The 22587-nt window shown below is 35.6% G+C and overlaps 3 protein-coding genes and 1 long non-coding RNA gene across 17 annotated transcripts in view; 2 read left to right on the top strand and 2 right to left on the bottom strand.

The window, feature by feature from the left end:
• Window positions 1–957: 957 nt before the first annotated feature.
• Pitslre (cyclin dependent kinase 11B pitslre) lies at window positions 958–10481 on the bottom strand. Of its 6 annotated transcripts, XM_074138903.1 has the most exons (13): window positions 10369–10481; window positions 10171–10303; window positions 9649–9754; window positions 9127–9200; window positions 8614–9038; window positions 7766–8077; window positions 6604–6805; window positions 6088–6232; window positions 5112–5256; window positions 3843–4072; window positions 3063–3328; window positions 1968–2157; window positions 958–1383 (listed from the first exon to the last, which is right to left on the bottom strand). In XM_074138903.1, the coding sequence occupies exons 2-13, from the start codon at window positions 10269–10271 to the stop codon at window positions 1300–1302; spliced, it is 2280 nt and encodes a 759-aa protein (XP_073995004.1). In that variant the 5' UTR covers window positions 10272–10303; window positions 10369–10481; the 3' UTR covers window positions 958–1299. The 6 variants fall into 6 exon arrangements, with proteins under 6 accessions (XP_073995004.1, XP_073995005.1, XP_073995006.1 ...); XM_074138904.1 differs by having other exon boundaries at window positions 8614–9029; window positions 10171–10419; XM_074138905.1 differs by lacking the exons at window positions 10171–10303; window positions 10369–10481 and having other exon boundaries at window positions 9127–9235; window positions 9649–9760.
• A 132-nt stretch (window positions 10482–10613) lies between these two features.
• Window positions 10614–12774, top strand: LOC141459647 (ribonuclease H2 subunit C). 2 transcript variants are annotated; one of them, XR_012461561.1, is made up of 4 exons: window positions 10614–10898; window positions 10988–11220; window positions 12285–12407; window positions 12558–12774. XR_012461561.1 is itself a non-coding variant. In XM_074138953.1 (3 exons), exons 1-3 carry the CDS (start codon window positions 10769–10771, stop codon window positions 12300–12302), a joined length of 381 nt encoding a protein of 126 aa, XP_073995054.1. In that variant the 5' UTR covers window positions 10614–10768; the 3' UTR covers window positions 12303–12510. The 2 variants fall into 2 exon arrangements, 1 of the variants encoding a protein (XP_073995054.1); XM_074138953.1 differs by lacking the exon at window positions 12558–12774 and having other exon boundaries at window positions 12285–12510.
• A 1470-nt stretch (window positions 12775–14244) lies between these two features.
• The window catches only part of LOC141459631 (calpain-A-like), a 74254-nt gene continuing 65911 nt past the window's right edge, over window positions 14245–22587 (top strand). The window contains exons 1-2 of one of the 4 annotated variants that reach the window (XM_074138902.1): window positions 14245–14394; window positions 16131–16317. In XM_074138902.1, the coding sequence (XP_073995003.1) occupies window positions 14315–14394; window positions 16131–16317 (267 nt within the window). In that variant the 5' untranslated portion in view covers window positions 14245–14314. Of the gene's footprint in view, window positions 14395–16130; window positions 16318–19757; window positions 19815–22587 lie in introns of those variants that run through there. The other 3 variants (XM_074138894.1, XM_074138893.1, XM_074138900.1) reach the window with 3 other exon arrangements.
• Window positions 14516–22587, bottom strand: part of LOC141459650 (uncharacterized) — a 68638-nt gene continuing 60566 nt past the window's right edge. For 3 of the 5 annotated variants that reach the window (XR_012461564.1, XR_012461566.1, XR_012461567.1), the window contains one exon: window positions 14516–19901. This is a non-coding gene — a long non-coding RNA (uncharacterized lncRNA). The remainder of the gene's footprint in view (window positions 19902–22587) is intronic. The other 2 variants (XR_012461565.1, XR_012461568.1) reach the window with 2 other exon arrangements.

The raw sequence follows: 22587 nt of genomic DNA, 5'->3' as shown, positions 1-22587 counted from the left end.
TACCAACCACTTATCATTTGGCTGGCTCCCACCCACCCCCTCCGTATAAAATACTTGGCAGTTCTATTGGTAAGATAAAGGAAACATCCCACAAAATAATATTGCTTATTGTATTTTTATTAAAATTTCGAGTTTTTTACCGTTAATGGCAATTTTATATTTTTCACAACGGGTATAAACGTCAAACACGCTTAACTGGTTAAATCTATTTAAAAAAATTAGTAAAGCAGGTACTTCCGGAGGGGGGACTTTGATCGCTTTGTCACTGACAGCCCCCCCAATTCAAAAATAAAAAGTTTCAGTTACCTGCAATTTTTAGGATCTGAATATTACGTTCACACTCACAAATACGCAGGCAAGTAACACCATTTTTTTAAATCTTTTCTTTTTCCGTCAAAATGAACCTCATGAATGAATGAATACTTGAAATAGTAAAATTTATGAAAAAAAAAAAAATATGCATTCAATGAATGCTGCACCCCTGGAGGACTTTTTTCTTTAAACTCGCAATTTCAGCAATTCATTTAATTTTCTCCTCAAATACTCGTACTAGCTATACAAGAGGAAGAAGATTCTTACTTAACGCCAAAACGGCATTGTTTAAACCAAAATGGGTAGGTTTGCACCATCAATTTACACATACCAAGGTGACAGAATGAACGTACAACAGAACTCGCATGCCTTCCATCGACCAACGTACTAATTGATCACAAACACAGTGTTTAGGAGAAAATAATACGAGAAAATATATGTAAAAGTGAAGTGCTTTCTTTTCTTTTTCTATTTTTCTTTGCGCGCGCTTGGGAATTAAGGAAGGTTAAGTTTAGGTTTTACTCGCCATACACATATTGAAAGTTCAAAAGATTTTTCTCGTGTTATAATGACTTTTTATTGAAGAATTGACAATAAGAAACGATTATATTCTTTTTCTAGGTAAGGTATCAGCTTTTAGGTTCCTAAAAGCTGATTTTACTCTTGTAACATTGTATTATTTTAACAAAATAAAACTTTCTTTTTCTAGAATAAATCGGTCTATAGTTTAATTATCAAAACAACTTATTTTCCACATTTATATAGAAAAGACATATTTATTAATATATTTATTATCAATAATACCACTATTATATACAAACTTTTTTCTTTCTTCTGACATTTTTTTTTTAAATTTGTACAATCAAATTGGAAAATTAAAAGTCTACATATTTTATTTTTTTCTCTCTCTCTTCAGCGAAAGTAAAGATAAATTTGATTCGGTCAAATTATGACAATTTTAGGACTTCAAAGAAAGCTCCTTTTTCTTCAAAATTTCAAACTAAATCCAGGTCCTCCAGATAGCTGATTGCGATCGCCAACGCCCATATGAAATCCTTCATCAGTATCTTCCTGCAGGAAAAAGAAAAAGAATAATTATCAATTCTTACCAAAGTAAATCCTTTCTATCCCACTTTCTAAATCCGTATACATGACACAAAAATGTAACCTTACAGGAACGCCTAAGCATACTAAGTGTATAAGATTATATAAAGTTAATAAAGTGTATAAGATTATATAAAGTTAATAAAGTGTATAAGATTATAAAGTTATATAATCTTTATGCAGATAATGTCTATACGAAGTTCACATAAAGTGAACAATCAATTGAGTAATTTTCTTTAAATTCGATTTTAGTAACACTTTTGGACTCCATTTAAGAATAATTACATTTTTCAGGAAATCTAACCACCACCCACCCATTTAACAGAAGAAATTACATTTTTATAATTAATAAAGGAAGTTTATAAGAAAATCGTAGCAAGTTAGGCCTGAAAACATTTGATGATGTCATTGGCGTCCATAAGTTTTATCAGTACACTGCCGGTCTCCAGACGGACAATATTTCTCTCGTTACACACAACTCTGTTCATCACTGATTTCTATTTTAAAATGAATTAAAAACAAACAAACAAAACTCACTCCAGTACACTTACTAATTGTTTATAATCTCGGCCGCCGGATGGAGGTTTCGGACTGCAGACTTTTTTAATTTTATGCCCTTCCGATTTGGCCGGCCATGTTGGAAACATTGCCGGATCTATAGGTAATGGTATTTCAGTGAAATATTCATGCGAGAGTGCGGATTCGGCTGTCAGCCTTGCCGCTGGATTATAAGTGAGGAACCTGCAACAGTCAAAAAAAATATTACATACTATATAATATACTATATTACATAGAAATCATAACAGGGTAAAAAACATTTACTTACTGCTATACACAAACAAGTGGTAAATAATATTTTCTTTAATTATATTTAGATTCGAATTTCATTCATAAATATAGAATACGAAATAATAATAATGTGTTTATTTTGATACAGTAGGTACAATAATTTTGGTCCGACATGTCCAAGTGTACCTAGCTCGTTATATGGTTGGTTATATGGCTTAGCCATCAGCGAAAAAATCTCAAGTTATGTCTAAAGGCAAAAACTCGAAGCCCAGTACAAAACCCAAACATTTCAATTTAATACAAATTTGTATAACAAGAGAAATACGAAATTATAAACAAATAAATAAACCAAGATAAAGAACATCTATAACTTTATTGGTAGCGTTCACAAAGAGAATCTACGTTTTGTTCCGACATACGAGTTTTAAGAAATAACAAGTTTTGAAATCCTTAGAAAAGGAAGTTTTAAGAAAATTGTTTCGAGTGAATAAAAAAAATTTAGTCTCACGAACAAAACGAAACAGGAAATCAAATTTTATAATTGTGAGTTCCGCTAATGGGCTCAAGGTTAAACCGGAAAGTGCAATACAAATAATTTTACAGCAAAATTTCAATTTAAGTGCAGCACTGAGGAAGAGAGAGATTGAGAGTCTTTTTTTTTTTTAAATTAGGAACTATTTCAGCGAAATGTTGTATGTCTGCAGGCCAGCCGAGCGTTCTCAGAATCTCACGATATTGAAGCGCCTTAGATTAGCGCAAGAAAAAAAAAAAAGAAAAAAAGAGTATTTCAAACCAGGCATTTTATGTTCGGAAGAACTCACAAAACCTCAATATTTAAACTCAATCTGTAAACTCACCCATTGAGTAAATTAAGACCAACTTCTGTTGGTACAGCTTTAAAACGACTTCTCAACGTGGATACTGGAAATTCGGCGAACGTCATCTTCTGTACGGCTGGTAATTTATTATAACCAGGCCAAATACGTTCATTTGGTGTACCTAAAGTTTTAAATATCTTATTCAATTGATCCTGTTCAGATTTGCCAGTAAACAGTGGCTCCATAGTCATTAATTCGGCAAATATACAACCAACTGACCACATGTCTATCGGCGTGGAATATTCCTGAAAATAGTAAAAGTTTTTATTTTAGTTCAAAAAATAGTCTTTTAAATTGTATTTTGTTGAGATAAGTTCAAAGAAATTATACAAAGAAAAGGGAAATTTCTCAAAGCAGTTCTATGTGAAACATCTTAGCAATAGTTTTGGATTTCGAAGCCTGACGATCGCCTGAAGTGGTTCATTGGCTACTTTTAGACTGTCTTGCAGTCTGGTTGGGCCCAATCTACATGCTTCAGCTTCCGGCAGTTTTCTATTTTACTAATTTTGTTCACACACATATGTACATACAGACCATTTTGTAAAAATGACTTGTTTTGGGACTCGAAATGAACTTATTTCTGGTGTAAATTTAATACGATCGAAGTATTTTTCTTTGCCTAGTAAGAGAATTTCGAAAATCCTTATACAAGATAATGGTAAATAATCGGCCCGAATCAATTGAATTTATAATTTTTTTTTTAATCAGTATGAGAAACAGGAAATGATTTTGTGCGAGAATGGATGATAATAATATTACCTTTGCGCCCAGAAGTAATTCCGGTGCTCTGTACCAGAGTGTGACCACAATTGGTGTGTATGGCTTTAATGGGGATCCATATTCTCTGGCTAGACCGAAATCACCTACTTTTAGTACTCCTTTATGCGATAGCAGTAAATTAGACGCTTTCAAGTCTCTATGGAGTATCCAATTATCGTGCAAATGAGCCACAGCTCGTAGTAACTGTTGCATTAAGCATTTCACTTCACCTGGAAAAAAAATAAACAAACAAACATTAAAAATTAAATTGACTGCAACAATAACAGAAAAAAGATCTGGATTGCATACTCTCACAATTTTCTCTTGCAATTCTCAAGAGAGAATCTTACAAAACTGGGACAGCCATTGACCCACAATTTGTAAATTCGTACATTACTACTGAAATGTAACCTTACAGAAAAGCCTACCCCCAAATAGTATGAAGTTTATCCAGAATAGCCTAGAAACCCCGTGGGGGGAAGTGGACTAGCCATTTCTTCTTGGTACTTGGCGTCCCTGCTGGTATCCCAGCCTAACAACATGAACATGAGCAACATGATATACTGTTTTACACCTCCATACATTTACACAGTGCACAAATAGGGCATAGTCATCTGTACAAGGTGGGGGCTTATTAGCTCGGAACCGTTGTGCAGTTTGTGTCAGGATAAGGTGAGGAGGAAACGGCCTCTCACTGGCTGTTCGATTGCAATCGAGTGGTTGCACTGTGAAACATTTGGAACTTTCGAGAGACCAAAGGAGGTTGGTGGCGCAAAAAGAACTAGTAGGGAAAGTACTCAACCTTCTTAGTAGGGGAGGTTTCCGTCTACTTGATTCAAAACGGGATGGAAGCCTTTTTTGGCTGCGGTGCCGTGGTACATTGGTCCTCACCCTGACAATCTAAATCTAAATAGCCTAGAAGCTATTTTCCACTGAATAAGGGGATAACATCCGGCGGTAAGCCGGTATAATTAGCAGTAATAGGGGATAAGGTTAACTTATTTCCCTATCCCTGAAGTGCCCTTAATGGAATTTTTCAGGAAAATATTTAAAATGGAGGTTACAGATCTACGTATATGCTTGCAATTAGTACACCAAGTTACACCTCAAGCTAAATACTGAATCTGATCTTTCGGCAACTTTTTGTTTCTATATTTACGGTGGATGACAAAAGATCCATTAATAAAACAACTTTTTTCGAACTCAAAGAAAACAAAAAAATTAGCACAATTAGAATATCTTTCTCTAATTTAAACAGAAATCACTCACCTGGAATAAAAGCCTGTTTTTTAATTTTCATGGTCTCCATTAACGATTTTAAGTCATGCTCTACGTAGTCCATTACAATAAATATTTTGTCCATATTACTACCAACTACGATTTCCCGTACGGTCACTATGTTTGGATGTTGTGCCTACAAAATAATAATAATAATAATAAATCTGAAGTGAATACGACTTCTACTATTCTAAAACCTACAATATTTCCTAAAATTCCGAACGTTTGCCACTACTTTAATTACTAACATTACACTGTTTGTAAAACCTCACTTTACTACACTGAAATATAACCTTCACAGGAAGCCAAACCTAACCTCTCTCTCCGTGAACTCCCATCCCTCCTAAACCGAATTTTCTAGAAAAAGTGATAAATCCAAGCATATGTATATCTATGAAATTTAAAGAAGATCCAGTAGAGATCTTTCGGAAAATATCTTAAAAAAATTTAAAAGAGAGAGAACAAACCGTTCAATAATGACGTACTTTCTGAGAAAAAAAAAATACTTGGAATTTCAACCCTCGTTAACATTTTGCCCAACACATGGGATCGTACATTTCCCAGAAATGGAGCTTTTTGAGGAAATCTACCCATTTCCATATTTAGAGTTAGAGAGGTAAGTGCTCCTTAATCGAATTTTGCCTCGAACAATTTTTCGATTAATTAAAAGTTATAGATACTCGTAGGAGTGATTTTATATTCAGTTGTCCGAATTCCACAAAATCCTTATATAACCCTCTGTTAGCACCAAAAGCGAGATATCAAATTTTTATAATTCTGGCAATTTTTTTGTTTTTTAGTTGCGGTGGGTAATCGAATACACAGATCGATTAGTAAAAAAAAAACTATTGGATGCATTAGATTTCAAAACGTCTTAAATCCTAAAATCGAAAATCTGCACTTTTTATACACCTTCTCTTTGTAGAGTAATAGAAAGTCAGAAAAAAATTTGAATAAAAATACCTACTTTTAATAATGTATTAATTTCCCTGAGCGACGTGATGGGAAAACCTTCCTTTTCTTTTTCCATCTTCAGCCGTTTGAGAGCGACTATCTGATCGGTACGCTTGTCACGCGCCCTGTACACTACTCCATATGTACCTTCTTCTATCCTGAAATCAAGTATGTAATATGAGAAACTTGATGTTCAGTTCCATTAGCTTCCTAATGGAGTACCCAAGTGCTCTGAGATGTTACGCCCACCACCTCTGAGACATTCCTTGACGCAGGTTAACTGGAAGTAGGGGCGTTGTTTCAAAATATCCTACCTAATGTAACGTATTCACTGTGATCCATTTGGCCTATCCCCTTTCGTATATTCTCTGCTAACTTTTACGTAGAATAGGTTAAATTGTTTAAATATTTTCATTTTTTAACATTACTTTCATGACTTCAAAAAGTAGAATGAATCAACGCCTTAATCGATAAAAAAAAAATTATTAAAAAAAAGATTGTAAAAAAAAAGAAGCTATAATTCTTTTACCTATTCAAACACTGAAATTCTTCAACACTTCTACAACCTTGTATAGCTGGAAGATATGGAGGCAATGTATCCTTTTCCAGTTCCATTTCTTCATGGCCATCTTCCGCTTTAATATCGGGTGGTGGAGGCGTCGAGTCTGCGCCACTTCCGCGTCCATCTCCAGCAGCGCTGTCGTCTGAATCGTCATCATCATCGTCAGAATCTGTTAAAAAACAGAAAATTTAAAAAAAAAAAATACTGAAACACAGAAGTGAAGTCTAATTGGGCCAAAAAAAAAGACCATCTTTAGATCAAGTTTAAATGCCACGTTTAAATAAAGCCCTCTCTTTCTTTCCTGTAGAAAATAAAGATGCGTACTTCTTTTAAAACAGTAAAATGAATTCCAGTATATCCATTTCAACGAAATTCACATGCCACTTCTACTACATTTGATTATTTCAAGATTGCATTAAATAAACGTTAAAATAAGAAATAAGAATAATTACTACAATGTCTATTCCTAAAAATATGGAAATCCATGATGCTTCAGACGTTCGCGAACAAAAAACAACGAACACTGTTTTGGGATCTGTAAGATCTCGAAGATGCCTCCATATAAATCTCAAGATCCTTGTAATCTTCTGCAGATCTCCTCTATATGAGGACTAAAAATAAGGGGGCTCTTATTTAGAGTTCAATTTGAGTTTCTCACACTGGTAGTTCTTCCCAAACGTTCGCCAACAAATGGGTAGTTAAATGAGATTGTATTTCTTTTGCTAGGAACACAAAAACAAAACAAAAAATCCATTTAACATTATGCCATTATCAATGCATCATTCCTTACGCATATCCAAAGTTAATGCAACTTCAAAAAGTCAGACAAAAAGAGAGTCTTAGGAGTAAACTCTAGATCATCAGCGAACACTTGGATATTCGAGATTCTTCAAGAGAAGGAAAGTTAATATTGTCGAAAGATCAAAACAGAGCATTGAAGATAATGTTATGGCGATACTAACGGAACAAAAATAAAATTTCATTGAAGCAACCGCCATCTCTTATCACGGCTCTGTTACAGCACTTTTCATCTTACCCCAGTACTGTCATTTCTTGAAGGGATTTCATTTAATCTAACCTAGTCAACCCCATTATAATTACAATATACATGTTGACACAAACAAATTACCAGTATCTGTGGATGAAGACGCTGGCGATCCGGAATCAGAAGATCGGCGATCCCCATTGGTGGAGCCGCTGGTTATTCTAGGCATGCCGGCTGGGGAAACTTGTTTTTTGTCTATGGTAGAACCGCCGGCCCCAGACACTAGCGGTGGCACTGCTGGTGTAATGGACGGCGGTGAATCGTGGTCCTCATCGTCCATTGTTGTGTCCATGATGATTGGCGACCTTGATTCATCGGAAACTACCACCAGACCAGCTTTCTCCATTTCCGCTTGATTGGCTGCAGCTTGTGCCGCAGCTTCTGCCTGTTCTTCAGCTAAATAAAAAAAAGCTTCACATAACTTACCATAATGTAACAAAAGTAATACCAAATATTATATATATATAATATTAAATATATATATATATATATATAATGGCACGTTAGAGGGAATCTAGTGAGACTACAAATGATGTAAATAAAATTAATTGAATTTTTCGGAATTACATAATATCATCAAAGATTACTCAGTTTGGTGGAGATATTTCGATTTCACTTACATTTTCAGACTCTGCCTACCAGTGTAATACGAGAAATCTCTTCACCAAACGAATTGACCTATCTCTAATGATTGGGATGAAAGTCCAAAAATGGACAATGGACCATAAACATGTGAGTCACACTAAAATCGAAGATATTATCCAGCACTAATAATATCTAATATAAGGTAATAGACTGAGAATAATGTTATTGAGACGGATCGATAGCCGGTATTAGAAGACTTTTAACAGGTTTTTATTTCCGTTTAGTTCAGGATTAGGGATAAGAGTTATTAAGTACTATCACTACGGACAATGGGAAAGAACTACTACCTAGCTTGCGTTCTCTCGAACGACTCCTCTCCCTGGCTTCCCGTCGCATTCTACGTTCCTCAATATCCTTCTTGTAAGTTTCCTTCACTCTCTCAGCTTCCATCAGCCGCTGCCTCCGCATGTCTCGTTCTTCCTTCTCTTTATCCCTCTCCTTTGTCTGATGCCTTCTCTTCTCCAATTTATCCCTGAGATCTCTTTCCATTTCTTTGTTCTTCCTAGCTATCTCCTCTCTTTTCAGACGTTCTTTTTCCTCACGTAAACGTTCCTCTTTTAATCGTTCCTCGGCTAATCGTTGCTCTTCCAGTCTGGCCCTTTCTCGTTCCTCTCGTCGAGCCTCATGTTCACGGCGCCTACTACGGGATGAGGAACTTTCATCACGACTATTTCCATGTTCTTCTTTCAAAATGTTTCTTTCCCTTAAACAACTGTTCAAATTAATTTTTACAACTGCAATAAATTTTTTTTTTTTTAAATATTCTTAAATAAAGTATATTTAAAAACAAATTAAATCACCTGTGATGATGATGGCGTTCGTCCCGATGTGAACGTGAATGGTGATGTTTCTTCCGGTGCTCCGTAGATGAACCCTGAATGTACATTCATAACTGATTCACCAACAATACTATGTAATGATAACAATAAATGTTTAAAACAAAAAAATTAAAAATTTTATTACTTTTATTACTAACTAATGTATGCAAAATTATCGCGACACCTTGAATTTTCTGTAATGTTTTCGTTAATCCATCAATATCTTCAAGTATATACTTTATTTTTAAGTACATACTGGTAAGTAAAATTCCGTTTAAGAAATAAGGGAAGAAAAAATTATCACATAGAATTTAGGGCCACTTTTTAAATATTAATGAAGTAAGCGAACGTTTTTTTTTTTAAAAAAATTGTTTATTTATGCAATTTTTGAAAACATTTTCAGGTTTTTTTTGTTTTTAAAACTTAATTTTCATGAAAATCAATTTTTTTTCACTGTACTCTAGTATTAAGTAATTTTTTTGTAAAAATTTTACTGATACCTACATGGCGTTTTGATGACGAAGAATGCTTGCTTTTCCGTGAACGTTTATGTACATGAGCTTGTGGAGGCTTGATTTCCAATGGATCTACTGCATCTTCATCAGATAGACTGAAAGTGTTTAATACTGACATGAGTTACGGTAATTCATTTGGCTGGCAGATGCAAAAATAAAAAATATAAGAACAAAAACACATGGTTTACAAGACGAAAAAATGTATATTTACATAGAATCTAATTTATAGTAGAAGTTACATATCCAAATTATTATTGAGAAAAACAAAGACAAATTATTATTGAGAAAAACAAAGACAAATGAAGTTGAATACTAAAATAAATTGAAAAGAGGTTTTTTTTGAGCTTAAAGTTCAGAAAGCCTAACTTAAATTATATTAAATGAACTAGAAAAAGTAGTTGAACTCTCCTTGTTTATTTAGAGGAACAATATTTAAAAATCTTTAAATCTATTTTGCGTTCCAAAATACCTACTTATAAATCTTATTAAAAACAAATTACAACAAACTAACCTCAAAGATTCCAGAGAAGGTTCTTTTATAACTGGCGGAGATCGTTTAATTTCACCATCTTCTATTTGATCATCAACATCCATTACATGGGCATAACTCATCTTGCAATACAGCACATTATATGTGCAATTAACTATTAAAAATATAAGATGAAATTCAAAAGTTAAAAAAAAAAAAATAAAAACATCAACAACACACCTTCTCTCAGAGGACACTTCTACTTGTTCTGACGTCCGATGTTGAAACTAACCTATGTTTACCATAAGGAAGGTTCAATTCTAACATCTGTGCCATTATAACAAAGACTTTTTTTTAAATTCAAACTATTCAATCGTAAAATGATTTCATGACAATTGATTAAAACAATTCATAAAAAACATAATTATTATCAATTCAATATGTGTTCTTTTGTGGAAATTAATAAAATCTAAGTATCCCACATGAACAAATTTACCGCCAAATGCGCTTAAATTCGAAATGGAAGGTTAAAAGCAGGTTGAGTTCTTTAACAAATATGTTGAAGTTTCCTAGCTGAAAAGAGTGATTTCGTTTTTATTGATTTTTATGTTGAAATAGTCAAACAAAATTGTAAAAAATAATGACTGTCCACCTGAAAAAAATCAACACTGAAGTCCCTGAAAGCAAAGTTCACAGTATTCCTTGTAGAATCAGGGCCGATGATACAGCTAATGTTTCATTATATTTCAAAGTAGAAGAAGAAGATGGAAGTAAGTCTTAAAATATTAATTCTGTAAATTCGCAAAGCTTTTGAATTTAAAAGTGTTTAGTTATTAGTAATTTATATTTAATTTTCTAGACCTTACATCTTCATTTCGCGGACATCCATTAGATGGTAAACGAATAAAAGTACCTGAAAATTATAGAGGTATGATATTTAGAGAATTAGAAAATGAAGGAATTGAAGGGCAGGATCGTAACTTAACGTTGACAAGCAGGTTTGATTCGTTCAGCTACTGGAACTGGAATAAAATTCCTTCAAGGAGTGATCCATTAATATCTGCGTTGGACTGGCTGGATGTTACTCAAGCGGTATTAATTTTAATACGAGTTTTTAATGGTGCAGATTTTAGGTTTAGAGTTTTCATGGGATATATGTACTAATGTTTTGCGATCCCCTGAATATGATAGTTATTTTTTCATATTGTAGCCAATTTCAGTCATAATTCTTTTATTTGCATTAAAGCTAAGCTTTCGACCAAGTCTCTTGGTCGTCTTCAGGGCTAAATACCTACAAACTATTGTAATTTGTTTTGCATCATTGGTGTCTGCCTTATAGGTTGGTATCTTTGGTCCTGCCTGTTTGATCCTGAGGTGTTGAGGTTTAGTCTGGACTAAAGACAAGAACGCCAACACCCATTTTCTCTCCTCGCCAAATAAGAGGTATACTATGCTGCGTCCAAAATAGTTCTGTTGAGCTCTCAAACCCTGTGAGCTCATCCTGAGCACTTCCAGGTGATGAAACTACTCACCCAGATGCTCTAGAGAAGTTCTAGGAAGTGCAGCGTGCAGTCAGAGATCACCTCAGCAGTGCCTCCTCTTTATTTTCAAGAAGACTTCCACGAATTCAAACAAATTGGAAGGGCGCTAGATAAGGTGTATGAATACTCTTTCAAAATCCATTAATTTCCTAGGATCTCTAAAGAAACCCTTAGGAAGAAGTCGGTAGTTGGGATTAACCACTCTCTGATGCCAAGATACCATTTCCCCTCAATGATTCCAGAGAGAGGATACATACTTCTTCAACAATGGTTATAAAGTCAGTCAGAGAGTCAACAAGAAATGATAGTCAAACCAGAAATCTTTTATTTCCGCATCTTGAAAAGAATTTTTTTTTTTGTTTAAAACATTATTTCTTAAAACAAAAATATGTCAAATATGTTGATCAAAAAAAGGCACACTCTTGATTTGTAATTCCAGTCAAATTTGTATTGTAGATACGCTTATTACATGCCTTGACGTTGCCCTACGTTTTAAGAGGGGAGTTTGATCCCTAAATGAGGCGTCTCTGAAAACTTACCAATAATAACTCTGAAATTCTTCCTCATAGTTTTAAGACAACTTTTTTTTAAAAGAATTTTTATTATCACTTTTAGATTCATGACCCAGTGTGAAAGGAATAAGGACGAATTTTTACATAAAGAAATATTACATTACAGTTAATGCTGGAGAAGATATTTGGAGACAATTTGACAGAATTTTATTATTATGTCAATTAAGTAAATGAATGGTTCCTTAATAATGTTTTTATGAATTGTGTATTATTAGTTTTTAAAAATCTATTTTACAGACGTAATTCATTCTAAATGTCTAAAATTTAAATCTTGATTTATATAATACCTAAACAACGATTATTCCAATTCCTTAAGGATAAAGTTCTTCTGGACTCCTGATCTAACAGCACTAACATCCTCTTGTAATAACCACTGAATGGTCCACTACATTTAATAACTAATGTATGCAAACATTGAAGATCCAAATTCCACATTGCTGAAGAGGACTTGCTAAGTATTGCAGTCATAATAGAAATTGGAGATGTTGCTTTGGATGTTTGGAACAGTTGAAAATCTAAATGAAGCTTATAAGGTAGGTAAGATTATAAGTACTATTCTTGCGAAATAAGCGTAAACTTAGTCACTATAAAGTCAAGTTATATCTTGAATGGAAACGATAATTTTATTTCGATACCAAATTAACTCTTTCTTTTTTTCCCCAAGAACAAAGATAATTATTGAACAAAAATATATTACGTTTTGTTGTACAAAAACAAACTTAGGCTTTGAACAAAATTTTTTTATAAAGAATGCCATTAAAAGATCGCAGAAAAGCAGTGAACAACAAAAGACTTTTAAAAGATCATGAACGCAATGAAGAAGGTATTGTAATTGTGCAGATTTTTGAAATTTTTAGATATTATAACTGGGAAAAATCCGTTTTAAGATCTCGTGAGTATGAAAAAATATTTTTTACAAATTGGTAGGTGTAAAGGTAAACGAAAATATGCAAGGAATTCAAATTTTGATGTTTAGCTTAGGTACAACCAAAGGATGCCACTATACAGTTTTTGGTTAACCGGTAATATAAAAATTATAGAAGATATCTTTCAAGGAAACTTCGATTAAGGGTACTTTAGTGGAAAGGGGAATCAGGATTATCGTTAGTGCGACATTGCTGTTAATGTTGCTGTCGTCTTCTGTAATTATAACATCAATCAAAGGGAAGGGATTAGCTATGCGGTTAGCGTACTGGGCTCCCACGCGGAGGTCCCGGGTTCGAGTCCAGCTGCTGACCCTTAGATTTTCTCTCCCTAGGAGCTTCTTACAGCTCACTGTCCGGTGATAACACAGTGTTGCCTGTAACGAGAGAACACTGTCCGGAGGCCGGCAGTGCACTGAAAAAAAGCTCCGGGCGCCAATAACCTTACATGTTGACGCGCCTTAAACATTTAAAAAAAAAAACAACATCAATCAAGAAGAATCAAATGAGGGACTGAATTTCCAAATTGAAATAAAATCGACTGTCCGGAAGTACCATTTAACCGACAAGATTTCCTTCCTTTCAGCTTTCTTCGCAATTGGGCTCCTACAATTTTATTAAAACTTAGTATAGTGGTTCAAAACTCCTAATTCCACAACATTTGACAAATGATGCTGAAAATTTGTAAAAAAATTCTTTTGAAAGAAGGAATGGATGGATTTCTTCCAAGTGGTAAGTATTAAATTGAAATAAGTATTAAAGTATTTAAAAGGAGTTCTTATTTCTTGTAAAAACTCTGATTTGAAAATAGGAACGAATGCAAAATAATTCCTCTTAAAAAAAATAACTGCAAATTAGCACATTAACTGCGGTTAAAACCAAAGTTTACGTTTGCTGATACAAAAAAAGAAGAAAAACAAACCCACTTATTGGCGACAGTCCTGCTAAAACTAGGCAACCCCCGCCGCCTAATGTTTTAAGACAGATCTGGGGCTATCCTCCCTCTCTCTCCGCGAGCTGACTCGCGATCAAATATAGCCCATAAAGCTATATCCCAGTCCCCTCCCTTGGCGAGATTCATTCCCTCAGGATGTATGATGGGGAGAGATAGTCAGTTCGCGTGGGATATCCTTCCCAGTGTAATGTCGTGATGTCGTTCACATACTTCTATAATACGGTGTTCGGCGGCGATCCGCCAAACATTCCGGCTCCGATTTCCAATTTTTTGGGGTAAATAAATTGTTTTAAGATTGTGTTATCTAATTTAACAGCTTTTTTTGAAACTCAAATACAGAGTGGGGCAAAAGGTGTGAACCGGTTTTAAAGAGATGTAAAACAAAAACAATTCAACTTACAGAAATTATGTTTATATTGTTTAATTCAGTACAGAATCTAGTTTTTTACATTAAGTTTGAAAGATGATATCACGTAGGTGGCGGCCGTCAGCCGTGACGCACTCTTGAAGGCGAATTCTGAAGTTTTCAACCGCTCTTCTGCACATTTCGATGGGTATTGCCGTAACTTCCTCTCTGATTCTGTCCTTAAGTTCTTCCTGAGTTTGAACATCAGTTCATGAACATGAGAACATGAGTTCTTCCACATACCCAGGAAGAACTTAAGGACAGGATCGGTGTTGGACAGTGTTGTCTGTAACGAGAGAAAACTGACCAGAGGCCGGCAGTGCACTGAAAAAAGCTGCGGGTGCTAATGACCTGAAATGTTGAAGCGCCTGAAATTAAGAAGTTCTTTCCCCGTAATTAATGTAAACTTTCAGCCCTCCAAGCAAAAACTCGTAACTTAAAACAGAATTTATTATTATTAATTATTATTATAACATGGAGGTACGTAATTCTGTCTGTTGTCCATTCCATTGTGGCGTGCACACTCACACTACTTGCTCTAACCGCAGTTTCCGGTGTTGGATTCTCTTACAACTTAAAATTTGAACTAAAAAAAGAAGACTTCAAAATCATAAGTGTTCACTTCCGGGAAACTCTCTAAAACCACCATAACCTGCTCAGTGGCGTTTCCGGTCTCACCGTTTTCAAAGTCGTACTATTAGCATCTCATTTAATCCTCTATAATAACGTATATAACTGATTGGATCCGAACATCGCCCAGAAAAAGCGCATGGAAATGGAGGCGTGACCACTCTTCCTGGGAAGAGGTCTTAAACCGGTCTTCCCTGAAAAGTATTTCTAGTCTAAGTTCTCAGTTTGGAGAAAATATAAAAAACTGAAAAACTTTTTGGTGTTCAAAGAAACTGAAGACCTGTATTTCCGGCGGAAACCTAAAACCTAAAATGTGCTAGAAAACGATTCTTTCGTGGCGAACTAACACAATTTATTAAAACTACAATTTGGTATCAAATAAATTTGGCCGTGTTCATCTAATCAATTGATTCATTCTAAGAAACTACTTTATTCTAGCGAGCTTTTGATGTAACCGTCGAAAGTTAGCGAGCGAGAAGAGCAATATTCCCTTAAAGCGCCATTTCATTGCACGACTCTGCGTGTTTTATTTTATAAAGGGCGGAAAAATTTCTAGATTATATTTCGAGTTTGTACAAAATTCCAAAAACTCCGGAAGTACCATGTTCTCGACGGATTCTCTCATTTTTTTTAATTGATAATGTCTTCTATATTTTTTTTAAACTTTTTATTTATATCAAGTTTTTATTTGAATACTTTTCTGAGGTGTTTTAAAATATTCCTACGAGTTAACAACTCGAAGATTTAAGTTGGAGAAAGTCGTGTGAGTGTGCATAACAGATTGAAAGCAATTCAAGGCCATAGAACATCATGTCTGAAGTACATACTTGTAATATCGCTATGGGTATATTTTTACCCATTTTCTCGACTTGGAAATGTCTTTTTTCATGTGACGGGATGCCGTAACCTGGTAGGGGAGTGGGCGGAATGACATTACCGTGACCTGACGGCTGATCATTTCCTCTCTGTTTTCAGGAACAAACTAAACGACTGGAACATCAGCCCAAGTTTACCGTACGATGGCCTGCGGAACGCCTTCCTGTCCAGAGCGCAGCCTCCGCCTCCACCGCCGCGTGTGTTTGGATCATACAAGTTCACCAACCGTGTACTGCAGGGTGACAAGGACCATTTGAAGTTCCATCCTGGAAGATCATTGTTCAGGGTGAGTTCCTAATTTCCTAATTTTATAAACTGGTCATCGTTGGTCGCTAAGTAATTTCTTGAATAAATGTAGCAAATGATCCGCTTTTTCTTTCTCTTACTGCCAGTGAGCGGAAGCAATAGGACAATTTGGTTCTTGGAGGATTCTGGCTAAGTTTTAAGGTCACCTGAATATGTTTTCGCGGAACTGCCGGATGCTAGTCTGCAGAAGGATCCCTTTGACCTAGATACAGAAGATAGGCTGAAAGATTAACTCAAATGCTTGGTTCTTGCCTACACAGACTGCGTTCGAGCAGGCTAACAGAGCGAGGGATTGTTCAGTCTTGCAGACAGATTATTGCCTTTATCAGTGGCAGCAAAAAGACATGGATTTCTGACGCTCCAGTCCGCCATGATACTAACCTCACTACTTTCTACTGCTATCAGGTCGGGTTGAGGGTAACCTAGGCTTTTCTGTACGGTTACACTTCACTAGTTCGGTTTTAACCAGTTAAGCGTGGAATTTAGTTTTAAAAAAACCCACAGAGTGCGGAATTAAAATCAGACAATGAAGTGTATACACGAGGAACGCAGGGCAAAACAACTAAAAGTTTACAACAGTCGTAATATACTTACTGCAAGCACTTTTTCTGCAATCTCTGGGGGCTTACCAGATTACCAGAGCATTCTGTGCTCATTTAAAAATCTTGCACCGCTTCACGTATGCATTGCTCCTAGTTAACTAGAGACGCAAGAGCTTTAACAAGGAAGAAAAGAGCTTTTTGAATTCTGTGCAAAATGAAATCATGCTCGTACTGAGGTCTGATTCTCTAAGGTAAAAACGGCATTGCACAAGGGGTTGAGAGCTTTTGATGTGTGTGCCTAATTCCCGAATCTCTAATGCGGAGACCAAAGATGTACCAACCACTTATCATTTGGCTGACTCCTACCACCCACTCCGTATAAAATACTTGGCAGTTCTATTGGGTAAACGAGTGTTTATCGTTAATGGCAATTTTATATTTTTCACAACGAGTATACACGTCGAACGCACCGTAACAGAGATTTGATTTGACGTGTACACGCCAAACACGCTTAACTGGTTAAAAGCTTTATATTGTCGTCCAGAATGCAATATTTGTTAAAAGTTCGGAGTTCAAAAGACTATAACAAAAAGTGCTGTAAAAAGTTGAGAAATAATTAAAGAGTGGAATATTTTAGAATTAATTAACTTCTAAGAGAAAATAAGAGTTAGTAACACAAATGTCTCACCTAACAGTAATTTTTTAGAATTAGCGTGGCTCACACTTATATCTTTCTCCACTAAATATGTTTAAAGTGCCTAAACAAATGATATTTATTATCTACAACCAACTTTCGAGTATCGTTGAAAACCTCAAGAACACTTTAGATTATAATTGAATTATCTAAATTTAATGAATAAATAAATTTAACAGCCTTTCTCAAAGATAAAACCACTTTATTGATTTTCTACATTTACTACAAAGTGGATTTCGCAGTTAAATGTTTATTTTTAGGTGATCTGGTAGAGTTATACGCACAAGTCCTTGAGTCTGGAGGAGAAGTGAACTGAATCGCTTATTACGTTCTCCTTCTATTTGGCTTCATTTAAAAGGCATTCAAGAAATGAAAGAATAATCCAAAATTTCCAATTATTTATTAATAAATCATTTATTAATGTGACAATTGGTTTTTATTTATTTAATTTTAGTTACTCTTATAAAATAAGTATTTTGGATCAAGTCAAAATGTTAGATTCCGAGTTATTCACCAGATATCTCTGAAAAAGTAGGTTTTAGTAAATGGCCTGCGTGTTTGTAAACAAAATATTGAAAATGGATCTAGGCGGGGCACCGTTAAATAAAAAAATGTTTAAAATATGATATGAACTTGGATACAGTAGTAGAAGTTCAGCATTTTGAGTGGTGTAATAGTAGTGCGAACTTGACTAGCGTAGTTTTAAAAATACAAAAGGAACCTCAGGTTGGCAGTTCAAGCGAGCCAACAAGTTATGTTCTTATACTATTTTTTGGAAATATTCTAATAAAGTATGGTTTTTATATATAATTATTTTTTGACATCTTGTGTGCGCCATTTTGAGTTTAACTCCCTCATCATTCTGTATATTATTCATTCATGTAACATATCGTAAATTAAGGCAGATATAATTTCTACATTGTTATACCCTTTTCTGAGTTGATAAAAATAAATAAATAAATAATAATAATAACAGTAATAATAATAATCTATTACATAAACAGTACAAGCCCTGAAGATAACCTTACCCCAGGTGAAAAGCGCAGTAAATAGAAAAGAAATGATTGAATCTGTCAACTTCTTCCCTTTGAATGATTTCACGTAGTAAAAGTTTGAAATAGTTCTGGCCAAGGATCCCACATATGGGACACACGTGGCTTAGTTTTATTTATACTCGAGAATATGTAACTTATTCATCAGGCTGTGAAGCTCCGTAAATAGACATTTCGAAGTGGTGGACGCTTTCCTTGACTTACTATCAACAAACTCTACTCAGAGTTATTCGGGTAGATTGTGATAGAGAATTTTTGAGGAAAATATGGTGTCCCTTAACCTCTCAACAAAAAGAAATCCATTTTCTTGAGAGGAATGCCAGACAAAAGAGAGATATATCTCTATCTGCGTTGTGCAGGGGAACCAAAGTGGACCAAATCCGATCTCTTCGTGGTGCCCTACTGTTCTTAGGAGCTGGCAAACAGAGACTCACAGCATCTCATCAACCTGTAACAACTCTTTGATTAATGTTCACGAGACCTCCGAGGTTTCTGGCGTGCCCCCTAAATCTTTCCTAGTTAACCGGAAGGGCATTTGAGTTACACAGAGAATGGCCAAGTGAATTTAGGGACAGTCGATGAGGACATACTTAGCGTTTGGGGGCGGTGATCTGAGGGGGCTTCCCTCTCTTACTGCGGGTTTTCCCAAAAAGCCTGGGGGTGGTTGCGGGGCGGCGATATATCCTCCCTGGGTGGGTTAAGGCCAGAGAGAGGTTTTCCTGAACTATTCGCTTCTCGATTCCTTCACATTTGCTCTTACCTTGATCAACTTAAGAGGATAACGTGTAATAAATTACCTCGATGAGATAGATGCTCCCTTATCGAGCTACATGATCTGCAGTCACAGACTATTTGCGTGTCTATTCCCCCACCCCCGCAATATTCGATCTGTAGGCCTACAGAGCATTATCATTAGTGAGATGGCTCATTCCAAGTCTCTCATTATCATTTATTAGATATTTTTAAATTAATTAAAAACATATTTCGTGTTTAATTAATAGAAATTGCTAATTAATGAGATACATACCATTGCTGAGAGATATGTAACGTTCATGCGAACCTACAAATGTCTGGTTGCCCTTGAACACAAACTGTTGTAGGCAAGGTAACCACTGACGGCAGTTACCCTCCAGTCAGCAGAGTGATGATGTCAGCCGGTAACTGCAGTCTCCAGCTAACTCTCAATAAAGTAAGTTTATCTATTTCCTGTTTCCTGCACTCCATCCGGTCTGACCACTTGCACCACTTCCTCTTACTGCTCAATGTTAACCTAAACCTCAAAAAAAAAAAAAGCCCAAAATGAATGTTTCCCAGAAAAATTATTTTAAATGAAAATGGTAGGAAGGTTCACTTAAGGTTACATTCCAGTGTAATGTACGGTTTGGTAGCGTGTAATCTTGATGGAGAAATTAACACGGCTCAATATTCTGAAGATGAAAGAATATTTATGAGTTAGAATCTCAAGAACAGTTGGTGGAAGTGGTTTGTTTGTTCATCTTTGCAGTTCTGCGCAATCAGAACTCACATACAAACAAATTTATTGAATCCACTGTCTGGGCGATTTCAAAACATGAATTTGCGTAAAATCAGGCATGAGTTATCCTAGTTAAGATAAAGTAACCATTTCATCGACCATTCTTGAAGTGAAATGTAATAAAAGACTCAAGTGGTAGAATAGAGTACGTTCACGGCCCATAAAAACCCTGCAATTAACTTGCCAAAGATTAAACATCCGGCCAACTGATAAAGCTTGATATCGCCATTAATGATGATGACTAGGTGTACTAGTTTATCTGTCCAATGTATACATTGTAAAAATACTTTACACACTTTAAAAACAAACAAACTAGATATGAGTACGGACTGGGATATAAAATGCCAATTAGATAAGCAGGCTACAATTGAGGTTATCAGCGAGAGTGCTTATTGGCTGTCTTACCACTCGAAAACAGAGCTAAATGCGTGGACTGTAATTCAGTATACTCATACATTACTTATAAAAACAATGAATTTCCAAGGTAATTACATCACAACCTTCATGAATTAGGGAATGTTTTGGATGGGACTAGGAAATTACTTGCAAGGAACAAGGGAGAAAAACCTGCAGCCAGAGGAGAAGTATAAAGGACATGCTTATTTTGTGCCTGCAGGGAATGAAAGGAAAGCAGTTAGCTTGCTAATATCGAGCGGTAAGAAGTTGCAGTAGACACGGGGATAAAGGAGTATACGGGGATTATAGAAGCTATCTCAAGGAGGTAGTCGATGAGGTCTAGGAGAGTCAGTCGCAAGTACTCTGTTCTGTATCGTCTGGGAGCTTCTTGCTGTTACTAGTATAGTATTGTTGACCCAGACCTGGATCTGGGCAGAAAGGAAACATGGAGAGGTAGATTATTACCTCACACAATTCCTTACTGACCACGGGATTCCTTAAAAAAATAGGGAGAAGGCCGACTGGGGCGTGTATTTACGGGGACTCGGACTCGGATGACGCCCTGCACACCTTTTTTGAGTGTACACGATGGGTACAAGAAAGAAGAAGCTTGCAGGAAGTCACCGGTCCGATAGCTCCGAACAGCATCGTCGGACGGATGCTGGAAGATAAGGAAGCTTGGGCAAAGGTATCTTCCATTGTTGAAAAAATATTAATAAGGTAAAAGAAGGACCTCGAATTATTGTAGGTAAGGTGGAAGAGTAAAAAAAGAAGGAAAGCCAAGTCTAAGAGGCGCCATCCCGATGTAATGCTGTTTGGCGGTTCCGGAATGGATATTTACGCCTAAAGGGGAGGGTTTTTTTTAGTGGGTTGAGCCCCACACACACGACAGATCGTCGGAAGGTGCCTTTGGCATTTCCCCCCCCCCCCAAAAAAAAACTAGTATAGGCTCCAGGCGTATCTGACGGCCTGATTGCCACTGTATAGTTAAGGAGTTTGTTCTGACATCTTCGTGAGAGTAAAAGGAAAAGTAGTCTTTTACCAGGACTGACTTTGTCTTGAAACTAGAGGGCAGTACTTGACTTGGTTAGATCACCTTGATCAGAGAATTGAGTCAAATTTTTCTCTTGAAAAAACGATCTACGCTCAGTAAAGAGAATAACATTGTTCGTCTTCGTTCAAGGTTAGTTTCCGGTTTCCATCTAGAGCAGGTTATACCTGACTATAGTCAAGTTTGCCAAAGTTGCTAAAGTGATAATGCCAGTTCTTCGTGATGTGAAAGAAGGGGTATTTTGGTCCAATTACCAAATTAGGTGTAGTGGACGGAGGCGACTAGTAAACAATACTTTACTGTAAAATTCTCATTAGATAAAATCCAAGGCCTAGCTTGGGGATCGAACCAACAATACATCCTAACTTTGTAGTTTATATTTAAATATCAGATTAAAAGAAGGTTATTTCCATTTGATGTTGACTTTGGCTTGGTTTGGGCACAAGATAAAATTATAAATAATATTTGCCAGCGTTTTGTTTACCTTTAAAGTTAATAAAGCTGTTTATATTTATGAGATGGTTTATGGAAAATTCCAAAACCGGAAGGTACCACATTAGTGAATTATTTAAGTAAATTTTTCGGAAAAATGGTTTCAGTTAATTGGCGGGAGAATTGTAAAAGGTGGAGGTGTGAGTGTGCGCAATAGATTTCCGTTTTACTGGCGTAATGGTCAGGCGATCCCTTTACACACAGAGTTCACATTCAGAACTAGACTGAGCTCAATGCAGCACTAGACCCTATTAGAATAACCTTGTAAGTTAAATTGAAATTCTGCTCTTATCGCCTGTACAGCACATCAACACAATAGTACCGATCAAGTTGGCTGTTATTAGTCTACGTCATAGTTGACTCTAAAACATTTCTCTCTTTTAAATTGTTTACTAATTAATATTTACAAAAACATTTCAATTATCTTCCAATTAAAAGATATAATTTGTTAGTGACAAAGATAATCGTAATGACCTTCAAGTTAACGTG

The sequence above is a fragment of the Rhodnius prolixus genome, unplaced genomic scaffold (assembly GCF_049639745.1).
Source record: "Rhodnius prolixus isolate KJV_2025 unplaced genomic scaffold, Rpr scaffold_17, whole genome shotgun sequence".
Classification (NCBI taxonomy): domain Eukaryota; kingdom Metazoa; phylum Arthropoda; class Insecta; order Hemiptera; family Reduviidae; genus Rhodnius; species Rhodnius prolixus.
This window is presented reverse-complemented; position numbering and strand designations above follow the sequence as displayed.

Excerpts from the sequence above, each read along its gene's own strand:
- Pitslre (XM_074138903.1), bottom strand. The coding sequence starts at position 10,271 with ATGAGTTATGCCCATGTAATGGATGTTGATGATCAAATAGAAGATGGT. Across the intron at positions 4,073-5,111 it reads AAAACAGGCTTTTATTCCAG|GTGAAGTGAAATGCTTAATG; the intron begins GTGAGTGATTTC and ends TTTTTTTTCCAG. Across the intron at positions 3,329-3,842 it reads AATTACTTCTGGGCGCAAAG|GAATATTCCACGCCGATAGA; the intron begins GTAATATTATTA and ends TACTATTTTCAG.
- LOC141459647 (XM_074138953.1), top strand. The coding sequence starts at position 10,769 with ATGACTGTCCACCTGAAAAAAATCAACACTGAAGTCCCTGAAAGCAAA. Across the intron at positions 10,899-10,987 it reads AGTAGAAGAAGAAGATGGAA|ACCTTACATCTTCATTTCGC; the intron begins GTAAGTCTTAAA and ends TTAATTTTCTAG.